The sequence below is a fragment of the Belonocnema kinseyi genome, chromosome 8 (genome assembly GCF_010883055.1).
Source record: "Belonocnema kinseyi isolate 2016_QV_RU_SX_M_011 chromosome 8, B_treatae_v1, whole genome shotgun sequence".
Lineage (NCBI taxonomy): Eukaryota > Metazoa > Arthropoda > Insecta > Hymenoptera > Cynipidae > Belonocnema > Belonocnema kinseyi.
Window position 1 is genome coordinate 81,154,027 of NC_046664.1, and position 15,347 is coordinate 81,169,373.

The 15,347-nt window shown below is 20.4% G+C and overlaps 1 protein-coding gene across 3 annotated transcripts in view; it reads right to left on the bottom strand.

Annotated features, from left to right (window-relative positions):
- The window catches only part of LOC117178314, a 131,610-nt gene that overhangs the window by 72,899 nt on the left and 43,364 nt on the right, over positions 1 to 15,347 (bottom strand). For all 3 annotated transcript variants that reach the window (XM_033369695.1, XM_033369694.1, XM_033369696.1), the window contains exons 12-15: positions 12,393 to 12,511; positions 9,347 to 9,514; positions 6,926 to 6,987; positions 1,963 to 2,305 (exon numbers count right to left, since the gene is read on the bottom strand). In XM_033369695.1, coding sequence (XP_033225586.1) covers positions 1,963 to 2,305; positions 6,926 to 6,987; positions 9,347 to 9,514; positions 12,393 to 12,511 — 692 coding nt within the window. The remainder of the gene's footprint in view (positions 1 to 1,962; positions 2,306 to 6,925; positions 6,988 to 9,346; positions 9,515 to 12,392; positions 12,512 to 15,347) is intronic.

A 15,347-nucleotide genomic window follows, 5' to 3' on the forward strand; every position in this document is an offset into this window, starting at 1 on the left:
ATTGTAAATTAAATATTTTCAAATATAAAAATAAAAATTGTAACGTTGAAAATTTAGCTTTTTGTTAAGTTTTGAATATTTGATTTATAATTGCTTATTTTACATAAACAATCCAATATTTCTAAATATTAAGCAACTGTTATTTTGTTTTAATTACAAAATTTAATTATAAAAATTTTGTTTTAATTTAAAAAATTCAACTAAGATTATAAATAATTAAATTAAATAATTGAACTTTAAACCAAAAAGATGAATTTTCAATCAAGAAGATTAATTTTTACCAAAAAGGACGAATTTTCAATTAAAAAAGATTATTTTTCAGTAAAAAATTAATTTTGAGTCAAAAAATGAATGTCCAACCAGAATAATGAATTTTTAAATAAATATAGGATATTTAACTGGTTTAATTTTTAGATTTTCAGTTGGAGAAAATAATAATTTCTAACGAAAAAGAAAACTGAAACAAAATTTTAATTTTCTTTTATCTTGAAAATATGTAAATAAGAAGTTAAATTATTTTAATTTTAAATAGTTAAAACGTTCTTGAAAAGCTTTTGAATTTTATTTTAAAAATGTTGAAAACGGAACGACTTAAAAAAACATAAGAAATTACATCATTCTAAATTATAAAAATTCAAAATAGAAGAATCTTTAATTGCAAATTTTGAATATTAAAATACATATTAAAAAAAAAAGTTCAAAATTGCATATTTTAAACTAAAAATTCAAAGTTAAAGAATCTTTAATTAAAAATCTTAAAAATGGCAGAATTTTAAATTCTATTTTTCAAAAATTCAAAACTTTTCAATTGCACATTTTCAGAAAAAGACTGCGTAATTTTTGGACAGTTTAACTTTTTAATAAAAAATATCAATTTTCAACCAAATAGTTAAATTTTCATTCAAAAAAGATGACATTGAAACCCAAAATAGAATAGTTACATTTTTCGATAAAAATCTAATTCTCAAACAAAAACAAAATCGGATCTTTAAAAAAATAGTTGAATTTTCTGCTGGAAAAGTTAAGTATTTTCTTTTTCTAAAATTTGCAAATCTCAAACCCAAAAGATGAATTTTCAACTAAAATAATGAATCTTCAACTAAAAGGAAATCTTCTTCTAAAAATGATTGAATTTTGAACCAAAAATATGAATTTTTAACCGAAAAGATTAATTTTTACCCCAAAACATGAATTTTCAACTAAAAAATATAATCTTTTAACTATATATTGAATAACTTAATTTTTAGTTGAAAAATGAAAGTTTAAACAAAGACATGAATTTTTATCCAAAATAATGGAAAATTAATTTGGAATAATAGTTACATTTTCGGTTACAAAACTGAATTTTAAATTAAAATAATGCATCTTCAACCCAGAAAATTGATTTTTTCCCCAGGAAAATCTTAAAAGATTTCTAAAATTGTAGGAAAAATTTTTTTAATTTACAAATATATTTAGAAGTTATGAAAAAAATGTTAACACACTTCATTTAAATTATTTGAAATAATTTCAAGTTTTAAATTAATTTCAAATCTTTTCAAAACTTCTAAATATCCCTTAAAATTACTAAAAAAAATTCCACAAATAATTATTATTTGTACCTAAAAATATAATAACAAAAAATGTAAACCTCTAAAAATTTTCTAATTGAAGAGTTTTTATTTGCAAATCTTCAAAACGAAACGACTTAAAAAATACATAAAAAATTACAACATTCTAAATTATGAAAATTAAAAATAGAAGAACCTTTAATAGCAAATTTTCAAAATTAATCTTCATATTAAAAACAAAAACGTTTAAAAATGCATATTTTAAACTAAAAATTCAAGGCTCATTCTTTAATTATAAATTTAAAAAATGAAATAATTTTAAATTCTATATTTCAAAAATTTTCAATTATAAATTTTCAGAAAAAAAACGACTTTACTTAATTTTTGGATGATCTCTAAATTTAATAATTACCTGTCGGGATGTACTGACTGAAATCAATTTGATTGTAATCAGTTTGATTGTAATCCGTTTGATTGTAATCCGTTTGATTGTAATCCGTTTGATTATAATCCATCTGGAGGCCAGAAATTGAATATCCGGAAATTGGATTAAAAGATTCGAGCTGGGCGTAAATTCCTTGTATTCCTTGATACAGCATTTCCTCTGTGGGCTCTTCTCCTTTAGGAGTTTTGATTTTCGGTTTTTTATTAAGTTTCTTGGATTTTCCAATTTTCATATTTGATGAATCCAGCTTAGGGGCTGGTGCTACCTTCTTACTCGATTGTTTCTTTTCGTATTGTGGAACAGGAGGTAGCTACAGAATAATAATAATAAATGAATTCTTATTCATTAATTTATTATCATTACTAAATCAATTTTTTCGATTTTTGGGACAAAACCTATTTTTAATACAAAACCAAAATTTCGAATCAAAATTTATACAAAAGAGTTGATTTTTAAGCAAATAGTAAAATTTTTAAACCAAAATATTAATCTTTAACGAAAAATGTTAAAATTGATATTTGAACAACAAAATATTCAAGTTTTAAATAAAAATCGATTGAATTCCGCAAAAAAGGACGAATTTTTAATAAAATAGTTAAATCCTCAATCAAAAAGAGATTAATTATTGCCAATTCTTACCAAAAGTGACGATTTTTCTACACAATGGTTTAATTGTTTAATCCGAAAATCTGAATTTTTTACAAGGAAGTTAATTAATTTTTCGGAAAAAAACTATTTTTAATACAACAGAAAATTTTCGAATAACTACTTATTTTTCAAGTTTATTGATTTATTTATTTTTAAGAATTTATAAATATAATTATCCTGCTATTATTGAGAAATTACAAAAAGATTGTTTAAAACTTCAGATGTCAAATCAAAGTTTACACAATAAAATTAATTTTTAAGCAAATAGTAAAATTTTTCAACAAAAAAAATCAAGTTTTAAATAAAAATCAGTTGCATTCCGCCACAAAAGACGAATTTTTAACAAAATAGTTAAATTCTAAACCAAGAAAAAATATTAATTTTCAGTCGCATTTTTAAACAAAAAGTGGACACTTTTACCAAAAGTGGCGATTTTTCTAAAAAATTGTTTAATTGTTTAATTCGAAAATCTGAATTTTCGACAAGGAAGTTAATCAATTTTTGGAAAAAAAACTATTTTTAATACAAAAAAAAAAAATTTCGAATACCTACTTATTTTTCAAGTTTATTGATTGATTTATTTTTGAGGTTTTATAAACATAATTAGCCCGCGATTATTGAGAAAATTTAAAAAGATTTTTTTAAACTTCAGATGTCAAATAAAAATTTACAAAATAAAATTAATTTTTAAGCAATTAGTAGAATTTTTCAACCAAAAGATGAATCTTCAACGAAAAATGTGATAATTGATATTTCAACCAAAAAATTCAAGTTTTGAATAAAAATCAGTTGCATTCCGCCAAAAAGACGAATTTTTAACAAAATAGTTAAATTCTAAACCAAGAAAAAATATTAATTTTCAAAGTCGCATTTTTAAACAAAAAGTGGACATTTTTACCAAAAGTGGCGATTTTTCTAAAAAATTGTTTAATTGTTTAATTCGAAAATCTGAATTTTCGACAAGGAAGTTAATCAATTTTTGGAAAAAAAACTATTTTTAATACAAAAAAAAAAAATTTCGAATACCTACTTATTTTTCAAGTTTATTGATTGATTTATTTTTGAGGTTTTATAAACATAATTAGCCCGCGATTATTGAGAAATTTAAAAAAGCTTTTTTCAAACTTCAGATATCAAATAAAAATTTAAACAAAAATGTTAATTTTTAAACCAAAGATAAATCTTCAACGAAAAATGTAATAAGTGATGTTTCAACAAAAAAGTTTTAAATAAAAATCAGTTGAATTCTGCCAAAAAAGACGAATTTTAAACCAAATATTTTAATCGTCCCCCAGAAAAGGTTAATTTTCACAATTTGTATTTTTAACAACAAAAAAGGCAAATTTTTATCAAAACAGACGAATTTTCTACAAAATGGTTTAACTTTTTAATACTAAAATATGATTTTTCAACAAAAAAAGTTAATTTTAAACTAAATACTTAATTTTTTAATCAAATAGATTAATTTTCTAAAAAGAATATTGATTTTCTACCAAAAAAGACAAATTTGTAACGAAATAAATATGTGTTTAAAAGTGACGAATTTTGTACAAAATGGTTTAATTGTTTCAGTTGAAAATATTAATTTGTAATGAAAAAGTTAATTTTAAGCTAAATAGATTATTTTTTAATCAAATAGATGAATTTTCTACCAAGAAGATTTAATTTAAACAATCAATTTTCAGCAAAAAATGAAATAGTTATTGTAAATTTTTGGTTAAAAAAATAAATTAAAAAAAAAGGTTTTAGGAAAGTACTTAAACATTCAATCAACAAGATAAATTTTTCAATAAAATTATGAATCTTAACTGGAAGTTAAATTTTTAGTTGAAAGAAAACCTTTTTTTTAAATGGATATTAAAGCAGAGATATATTTTTAACAACAATAAAAAAATAAAATGTTAACAAAGGGTTTTCATTTTTACATAAATAGTTCAATTTTCAATTTAAAACATTAAATTTTCAAGTTAAAATGGAATAACATTTTTAGTTTAAAAAAATGGATTTTTGACCAGAGGTGAAATTTTAACAAAAAATAAATACATTTTTAACAAAGTGCTTTAACTTGTACCTAAGTAGTTGAGTTTAAAATTTTAAACAATCAATTTTTAACAAAAATGGAATATTAACATTTTCAGTAAAAAAAATATTTTTTAACAAAAAAAAAACTAATTTTCAAATAAATAGTTAATATTTCAACCAAAGAGATTTTTTTTTTAACGAAATAGTTATTTTTTTAACCAAGTAGTTAAATTTTCAACAAAAACTGATGAGTTCTCAACGAAATATTCGAGGGTTGATAAATCAATAAAAAAAGATTTGAATTTTAAATCAAAAACAGTAGAATTCATTAAAAAAATTTTTAACGAAAATAGTTAAATCCTCAATCAGAAAATTTTAATTTTCAAAACTTGTATTTTGAACCAAAAAAGTGGAAATTTGTATCAAAAGAAATTGAAAAATTTGTTATAAAACGGTTTAACTTTTTATTTCGAAAATATGAATTTTTAACAAGAAAGTTACTTTTAAACTAAATAACTCATTTTTTAACAAAATAGATAAATTTTCTACGAAAAAGATTGATTTTCTACAAAAAAAGACCATTTTTTAACTAAATTAGTTACGCTTTTAATCAACGAAAAATGTGACAGTTGATATATCAATAAAAAGATTAAAATTTTTAATAAAAAAAGTAAAATTCATTAAAAAACTTCTACATTTTTTCTAAATCTTCAAAAAAGTTAAATTTCAACATAGTAGTTGAATTTTCAACAAAAACCAAAGAATTGTCAACAAAAACTGTGTTAGTCAATATAGCAATAAGAAAAAGATTTGAATTTTAAATAAAAAAGAATTGAAATTTTTCCGAAAAATTTGAGTTGAAAATTAATTTTCAACCAAAAAGTTGCATTTTTAAATAAAAAAAGATAAAATTTCTACCAAACGACTTGAATTATTTCGAAAATTTCTTTTAATCTTCTAAAATTACAAAAGCTGATAACTCGGCCATCTTGAAAATCTGTTTGGAAAATAAAAAAATGTCTTTAAATATAAATTTTCAAACAAAAAAACAATTAAAAACTTTTATAGTAATCTTGAGAAAAGTTTTTCATTTGCAAAATTCAACAATTTCAAAACAAAATAAATGAATAAATAAAAAATAAAATAAAAATTCAAAATAAAATCTTTAACCAAAAAAGTGAATTTTTAAAAAGTTTTTTCATTTGAAATCAAAAAGTTGAAATTCATCACGAAAATAATTACAAAAGCCGACTAATTCTCGAAATTTTCTTTAATTATTAAAAAAAGTTTTTAATTTTCAAAACTCAACCTTTTTTTAAAACTTCGAAATTTTGTTATAAATCTTCGAAAACATACATTTTTCAATTTTTTTTTTGTAAATATTTTCAAACTATTTGTGATTCTTTTAGAAAATTCTAAACCATCTAGAAATATTTGTAAAAGATTAGAGTTTTTCTTAACATATATATTTTTAAATTCTGCAAAAAAATTGTTCTAAAACTTCCACATTTATTTATTTTTTTTACAATTTTGAATTTCTTTTTAAAAATTTTTAAATATTCTCTTTAAATAAACTTTCGAAATAAAAAATCATTTAAAATTTTTTCAGGAATATTAAGATTTGTTTAAATTATTATATTATAAACATTTTTTAATCTGTTGAAACATTTAAAAATCCTTAAAAAGCTATAAATTTTATTTAAAAATTTTTAAAACTCTACAATTGGCCACAAATATTTTGAAATCTTTACCAATTTCAAATTATTTTTCGGTGCTGCTGAATATATTTGAAAATGATTCGAATTTTTGCTAAAATATTTGAAAAATCTTTCATTGAACAAGTAAACTGAATTTTGTTTACAATTAGTTTGATTACAATTTACAATTTTTTTTAGTTAAAGAGTTTTTAATTTTTTTAATTCAGTATTTCTTCAGTTTGGAAGATTCAGAATTGAAAACTTCATGTCTGATTTTCAAAAACATCGAAATTTGAGAATTTCTTATTTTATACATTTTTAAAATTAAAAAAGTTTTAATCCTAAATGAAATTAAAAACAAAACTTATAAAAACATAACCAATTATATAATTCTAAACTATAAAAATTAAAAAAATTTTAATTGTAAATCATCAATATTGAAATAAAAAATAAAAAAAAGAGAATAAAAAACGTTCAAAATTAGATATAATCTTAAACTATAAACATTGAAAATCGGTTAAAAATTAATTTTAAAAAATACTATATTAAATTTGAATAAATACCTGGCTGCTATGAGAACTTCCGCAGCTCTCCTCTTGCATTATTTGGTTGAAGACATCGTCATCTGTGAAAAAATTTATTTTAAATTGATTTAAAATGGCCCAAATTTAAATTACAAGCAAATAACCAATTTCATGCAATTAAACAAATAATATTAATTTATCTGCCTCTCACTGATATGGGTTTAAAAAAAAAGATTAAAATAACAATAAATTACATCTGACCATTATTATTTATCACAAACGATAATTTTTTAACAAAATAATTAAGTTATAAACAAAATAATTAAATTTTTTAACCAAATGCTGAAATTTTATGCAAAAAACAACTAATTTTCAATATAAAACAGTTGCATTTTTAACAGTTAACTTTTCAGTTAAAAAAATTAATTTTTAACAACAGAGAAGAACCTTCAACGAAAAATTTCTCAACAAAGTAGTTCAAATTTTGCTTTCCAAAAAAGTTAGAAAGCTACTAAAAAAACAAGAAAAATAAACACTTGAATTTCAAAAAAAAAATTAAGTTTTCAATAAAATGGTAGAATTTTCAAATAAAAAAGATTAAACTTTAATAAAAAAAGAGTTGAATTTAAAAATAGTTAAATTTTCAAGACAAAAAGAGGAATTTTTTATAAGACAGTTGAATTTTTAACCAAAGGTTAAGTTTAAAGAAAATAAATTAATTTTCAAAAAAATAATTTAATTGTAAAAGAAACATTTTATGAATCCTCAGGAAGAAAATGTAATAGTTGATATTTGGAATAAAAACAGAATGGAACAGTTGCAATTTCAGTTAATAAAAGTCAATTTTAAACACAGAAAAAATGATTTAAACGAAAAATTATTTCATCTTTCAATCAACGAGATGGTTTTTTAACTAAAATAATTAATCTTTAACTGTAATATATAAATTTTCAATTGAAAAAAAATAATTTTCAACAAAAAATGAAAGAGTTCTTGTACATTTTTAGTTTAAGAAATTTACTAAAAAAAAGTTTTTAAGAAAGTAGATAATCTTAACTGGAATTATTAAATTTTTAGGTGAAAAAAAACCTTTTTAAAAAAATTGATATTTAACCAGAGATGCATTTTTAAACAAAACAAAAAAAAACTAAAATTTTAACAAAGAGTTTTCACTTTATCTAAATATTTTAATTTTCAATTTAAAACCTTAAATTTGAAATTAAAAATGAAATAGTTATATTTTCTTTTAAAAAAATTAATTTAAAAAAAAGTCGTATAAATAGTTTAATTTTCAACCGAAGAGATGAACTTTCAATAAAAAAAAACATATTAAATTAACAAAATGATTTAAACAAAAAATAAGTTTAAAAAAAATGAGTTAAATATTAAACCAACGAGATAAAATTTCCAATAAAATGATAAATTTTCAACTGGAATAGTTCAATTTTGATTTGAATAAAAAAGGTTTAAACAAAAAAATGGATTTTCAACCAAAGAGATAAAATTTTGACAACAAAAGAACTAAATTTTTTAAAAAGTGGTTCAACTTTGACCAACGTAGTTAAATTTTCAATTTAAAAAAATTAATTTTTACTAAAAAAAAAAAGAATTTCCAACCAGAGATGCATTTAAAAAAAAACATTTTTACTTAACAAAGTGTTCAATTTTTAGCTAATTAGTTTAATTTTCAATATAAAACAATCAATTTTCGACCAAAAATGAAATAGTTGAAATTTCAGTTAATAAAAGTCAATTTTTAACAGAAAAATGGATTTTTAAAAAAGTAAATTTCTGCCAAAATAGTTGAATTCTCAATCCAAAAAGAAGAATTTTCAACAAAACAAATAAATTTTCAACCAGCAAATATTAATTTCATAACCAAGCAGATGCATTTCTAATAAATAAAATATTTTTCAGATGTTTCAATGTTCAAAAAAAAGTTAATTTTTAACCAATAAGAGGAGATTTCAACCAAGAATGGAAAATTTACATTTTCAGTAAAAAAAAATTAGTTTAAAAATACACGAATTTTCCACCAAAGAGATGAATTTTCAAACTAAAATTATAAATCTTTAAAAATAAATATTTTTAAATAAAAAAATTAATTCTCTACTAAAATAGTTGAAATTCTCAATCTGAAAAGAGAAATTTGTAACAAAATTGTTGAATTTTACAATAAACTATTACAATTTTCAACTAAAAATATAATCTTCAGAAGAAGAAAGTTTTAAAATTAATTAACCCGGACATTTATTTAAAGTGCTCTTAAATTTTCTCATAGAAACTTCCTGTTTTTGCAAGATTTTTTTTTTCAAAATTCCTGATTTTTTCCTGGCTAATAAGGAATCGCTTTTTAAAAGTAATAATAACGATGAAAAATAACGTTTTCTTTAAAATAATATTAAGAAATTACTTTTTATAAGTAGTGGGCAGGAAATTTAATTGAAAAAAGTAACAAACCTTCCATTTCGATTTCTTCCGGTTCGATGGCAGTTTCCATCGCAAATTTGAGACATCCACTCGTATTTTGTTTGATTGTACGGTAGACGTCTGGCAGCATCCTTGATGTGCATATATAATCTCCAACCATTGCAATTTTCAAGGATTGCAATAAAAAATCAATAATTTCTAGAAGGAAAGGTAAAAAATCAAAGCTTAATTTAATTTATTTTTATTAATTATAAAAGATTCATTTATAGCAGGGCCGCCGTTTTAATCTAAGAAAAAAATTTCCGGTTTTTTCCCGGTTCGGAAACATCTTTCGCTGTTGATAAAATTAAAAAATTTAAATTCAAAGGCCAAACATTTTTCCATTCGAATTTTTTATTAAATTCAGATAAACTGCAAAATTTAGAACGCTTCTTAAATTTTCTTTTTTTTTTCATTCTAAATAGTTTAAACATTTTTGAATAGCTTCAAAATTTTATGTAAAATTCTTGAGAAAGCTAGAAGTTGTTTTAAGTTTATTTAAATTTAATAAAAATCTTTTGAAATGAATCGAATTATTTCTACAATTTTTAGAAAATTCTGCAAATTGAAACAAATGTTCTTAAAATCTTCCAGATTCTTTTTTTCTAACAACTTTATAAATCTTTTAAAATCTTTTTTTACATTTTTTTTAAATTTGCAAAAATGTAAATTTAAAAAAAATATACTGTGACTATTCGTACTGAAATTTCGGTACTAATTCTTTAAATTTTTTGTACAAATAAAGTTTAAATTATTTGAAATCATTTTAAGTTTACAATTAATTTTTAATCTTTTTAAAACACCAAAATTCGAAAATTTCACTAACAAATTAAACATTTTTTTAAAAAGATCAATCAAAATTGTAACGTTCAAAGTTTAAAAGCTCTTCGAAATTTTAACGATTCAAGACTTTTTATGTCAAACAGTCAAATATTGATAAATATTAAATAATTATTCTTTTTCTTAATTTAAAAAATCTGAAATTGAATGGATTGAAAATTGAATATTTCAGACTGAAAAAATATTTTATAAGAAATGCATTATTATGACGTTATTTTTAAGTTTAAAAAAAGTTTAATTTTTAACGCTAATTCTTGAAAATTATTCTACCGAAAAAGACCAATTTTAAATGAAATACATAAATTTTCCACTAAAAAAGTACAATTTCCAAATAAAAAAGAATAATTAAAATTTTCATTTAAAAACTAATTTTCAACAAAAAAAAACGTATTAACAACAAAAAAGTTAAATATCTGAAAAAAATGATGAACTTTTATCCAAAAAGTTGATTTTTTACGAAAAAGATGAATTTTTGGACAACAAAGATTCATTTTCTATAAAAAAGACGAATTTCTAACAAAATACATGATTTTTCAACTAAAAACAAAATATTTTAATTTTTAGTGATGAAAATAATTTTCAATAAAAAAAGACAAGATAATAGTTGAATATCCAACAAAAAACTTATTAAGTTTTAATAAAAAAGTTGCTTTTTTAACAAAAATGATGAATTTTCAACAAAGAAGATTAATTTTCTACAAAAAAAAAGATCAATTTTCCAAATAAATAGTTGAATTTTTATCTGAAAAATGTACATTTTCTACAAAAGAAAAACTAATTATCAGCCAAACAGTAGATTTTTTAAACAAATGGAAGAAACTTTACCGAAAAAAGACAAATTTTTAAGAAAAAAAGTAATAGTAGATATTTCAAGCAAAAAATAATTTAGTCTTAAATGAAAAACAGTTTAATAAAACCAAACAAGACAAATTTAAAAAAAAAGTGGAATTCTCAAAAATAAAATGAAAAATTGAATTTTCAACAAACGCGAATAATTTTCTACCGAAACAGACAGATTTTAAATGAAATACATGAATTTTCCACTAAAAAAGTTCAATTTTCAAACAAAAAAGAATAATTAAAATTTTGATTGAAAAAACTAATTTTTAACAAAAAACGTATTAACAACAAAAAAGTTGAATATCTGAAAAAAACATGAACTTTTATCCAAAAAGTTAAATTTTTTACGAAAAAGATAAATTTTTGGATAACAAAGAATCATTTTCTATAAAAAAAAGACGAATTATCAAACGAATAGTTGAATTTTCATAAAAAAATATACATTTTCTACCAAAGAAAAAAAAGAATTATTAGCCAAGTAGTAGATTTTTTATATAAAGAGATGAATTTTTAACGAAAAATACCAATTTTCAAAACAAAACAAAAAGTAATAGTCGACTTTTCTACAAAACAGTTCAATTTTTAACCGTAAAATAAAAATTTTTAACAAAAAGATGTATTTTAAACCTTCAAACTAATTTTTTATAAAAAATATTTTGCATTTGAATTAAAGAAAAGTAAAGAACTGCAAATAAAAGCACTTAAGGTGGAACTCTCAATTTTTAAACTTTTAAAATTAAAGTTTAAAAGTATTTTTTCAATTTTTAATGTTATCATTTTCAATAATCTAAATTAAAGAACTAATCAATAGATTAAAAAATCGATTGTATATTAACCAATTTTAAGCTAAACAAATTAAAACAAACGATTACATTTTTTTAAACTATACAATTTTTACATTAGAAGTTAAATTATTTTAATTTTACATAGTTTAGATATATTAAAAAAGTTTCAAGATTTTATATCAAAGTCTTGAAAAATGTGCATGTTCTTTAAAAGTTTTTTAAATTAAAAATTCTTATTTAATCATAACTTCTAAATATCTGCTCAAATTACTCGAATTTCAAAGAAATTCTTAAATTTTAAACGAAAGACTGAATTTTAAAATTCTTTAAACTATAAATTTACGCATAAAAGTAAAAATCTAAAAAGAAAAAATTTAAGTAAAAGACTTTCAAGTTGCGCATTATAAACTGAATATCATAATTAAAGAAGATAAAAATGCAACTAATTCTTTAAAAAATTGTTAAAATCTAGTTTTAACCGGTTTTTTTTTAATTTGTGTCAAAAAATAAATTCAATGTCATTTTCCGGATAAAAATAATTTTTGTAGAATTTTCAAAGGCTAATCACTTACCTATATCATTGTTAATAATATTGACTGAGGTTGGCATAATACTCTTTGTATCTTCCCATTTCTGCAGAACGTCCTTGACTCTAACAGGGCCGTTATTCACAATATATTCATAGAGCATTCTAAAACAAAAAATTATTTAGTGACAAAATGGTTTTGAATAGAATCATTTTTGAACGAAAAAAAGATGGACGATTAATCGTTTATTTTTAAGTTCGAAAAAGAAATATTAATTTTTAACAAAAAATGGAATAGTTAAACTTTTAGCTGAAAACATTAATTTTCAACAAAAAAAAAAGGATGTTCAAGAAAATAGTTTAAAAAAACATATTTGATGAATTTTCAACTCAAATAATAAATTTTCAATAACAACAAAATTAATTTCCACTAAAAAAAGATAAATTGTCAATCGAAACATAAATAATTAAATTTCAAGTGAAAAATAAATTAATGTTCAACCAAACAGATGAATGTTCAACTAAAACTATAAAATATTCAATTGGAATAATTTAAATTATCAGTTAAAAAAAATACTTTCCTGACAAAAAAAACAACTAATTTTCCACAACAAAAAAAAAACTTTGAGAAAAATAGTTACATTTTCAAACAAAGTGACAGTGAAAGATGAATTTTCAACTAAAATTATATATTTTAAAATAAAATAATTGAATTTTTGACCAACGAGCTGAATTTTCTATGAAGAAGATTAATTTCTACCAAAAAAGATGACTTTTCAACTAAAAAATACAAGTTTTCAATCAAAAATTGAGTTATTAAATTTTCAGTTAAAAAATTAATGTTTAAGCGAAGAGATGAATTTTTATCTAAATTTATGGACTATTAAATTGAAATAAGTCAAATTCTTAGTTAAAAAAAATTACTTTCCATTAAAAAAAATTAACTTGCAAAAAAATAGTTACATTTTCAAACAAAGTGATACATTTTCAACTAAAAATTGTAAATTCGAAATTTGAATGATGAATTTTAAACCAAAAGATGAACTTTTAACTAAAATGAAAAAACTTTAACTAGAATAATTCAATTTTTGACCAGAATTTTCAACTAAAAAAGATCATTTTTACACCAAAAATTGTATGGTTAAATTTGTAGTCAAAAAATGAATTTTCAACCAAAGAGATGAATTTTTATAGAACTTGTAGAATATTCGACTGGAATAAAAGTTATATTTACAGTTTAAAAAACAAAATAATTTTCAACCAAAAAAGATTCAACTTTTCAACAAAATCGTTCAATTTTCGGCAAAAAATGTCTTTTCGTGAATAGGAAAAAAGTTTTTAATTCCAACAGCGCATTAAAAAAATGAAATTTTAATTAAAATGATGAATTGAAAACAAAAAAAAAAATGGACAAAAGAGTTTAAATTTCAATCAAGTAATTTATTTATAATTTATTATATATTTAATTTACTTAAATTTTTGATTGAAAAGAAGAATTTTCAAGCAAAGAAAAAAATCATTTTCTCCAAAAAATCGTATTTTTTTAAACAAAATACGCAAATTTTTAATGAAAGAGTTGAATTTTGAACTTAAAACTTAAAATAAAATTTAATTTGTTCCTAGAGTTCTCTACAAATTTTCTAAAATCTCTTGAAATCGTAAAAATCTATTAAAATGAGTGAAAAGATTAAAAGTTTTGAAATTCATTAGACTTTTTTTAATAACTTAAAATCATTAAAATCTTTTCAGATTTTTTATGTCCTTCATACCCCTTAAAATTGTTAAAATCCGTGAAAATTCCTTCAAATAAAATGAATTTTATTCCCTAAAGTTTTTCTAGAAATTAGTTAAAATCCCTTGCAAACGCAATAACGAAAACATAAGATTACTTTTCTACTAGAAAGATAAATTTCCAATAAAATAGATTAATTTTTACTCTTATAGTTCCAGTTTTAACAAAACAAGTTAAAGTTGTAAATGAAAAAATAAATTTTCAATTAAAGAATTGAATTTTGAAACAGAATTTTTTAAATTCTAGCAAAAAAAGACGATTCTCAAACAAAATATGTGAATTTTCTACCACATATTGAATTTTTAACGAGAAAAAAATTTTTAATTAAAATTAATAAAAAAAATTAAAATTCACTTAAAAAATAATTTCGAACCAAAAAAACGAATTTCAACAAAATATTTCAATTTTCAAGAGAAACTAATTAATTTTTTAACAAATAGATAAATTTTCAAACATGAAAAATAATTTTCGATCAAAAGACGAAATTTTAACTAAAAAAAAAGACATTTTTAAACTAAATATTTAAGTATATATACTCATAGAGTTGAAAACCTTAATTTTTAACCAAAAAAATTTTCAAGCAAACAAAAAACGAATTTAAAAAAGTGAAATTTTCAACCAAAGAAATGAGTTATCAACCTAAGAGATCAATTTTTAACCAAAAAGATTAATTTAAAAAAAAAAGACAACTTTTTTAGAAAACAGTTGAATTTTTAACTCGAAAAGGTGAATCATCAAAAAATGTAATTTTGAAACAAGAAAAAAAGATTTTTTCGATAAAATAGTTGAATTCTTAACGGGAAAAGATCAATTTTCAACCAAACAATTGAATTTTGAAGCCAAAAAGATGCATTTTTTAGAAGAAAGTTGAATTTTTTAAATCAAAAAGCTGAATTTTCATCAAAAAAGTTTATTTTTAAAGAAGAAAGCAATATTTTTTGATAAAATAGTTGAATCCTCAACGAAAAAGAAAAAATTTTCAACCACAAAATTGAATTTTCAAGCCAAAAACATGCATTTTTGCGAAAAAACAGTTTAATTCTTAACTCGAAAAGCTAAATTTTCATCAAAAAATTTAATTTTTAACCAATAAAGATGAATTTTCGACAAAATAGTTGAATTCTCAACGGAAAAAGATCAATTTTCAACCAAACAGTTGAATTATCAAGCCAAAAAAATTAATTTTTTAAAAAACAGTTGAATTCTTAA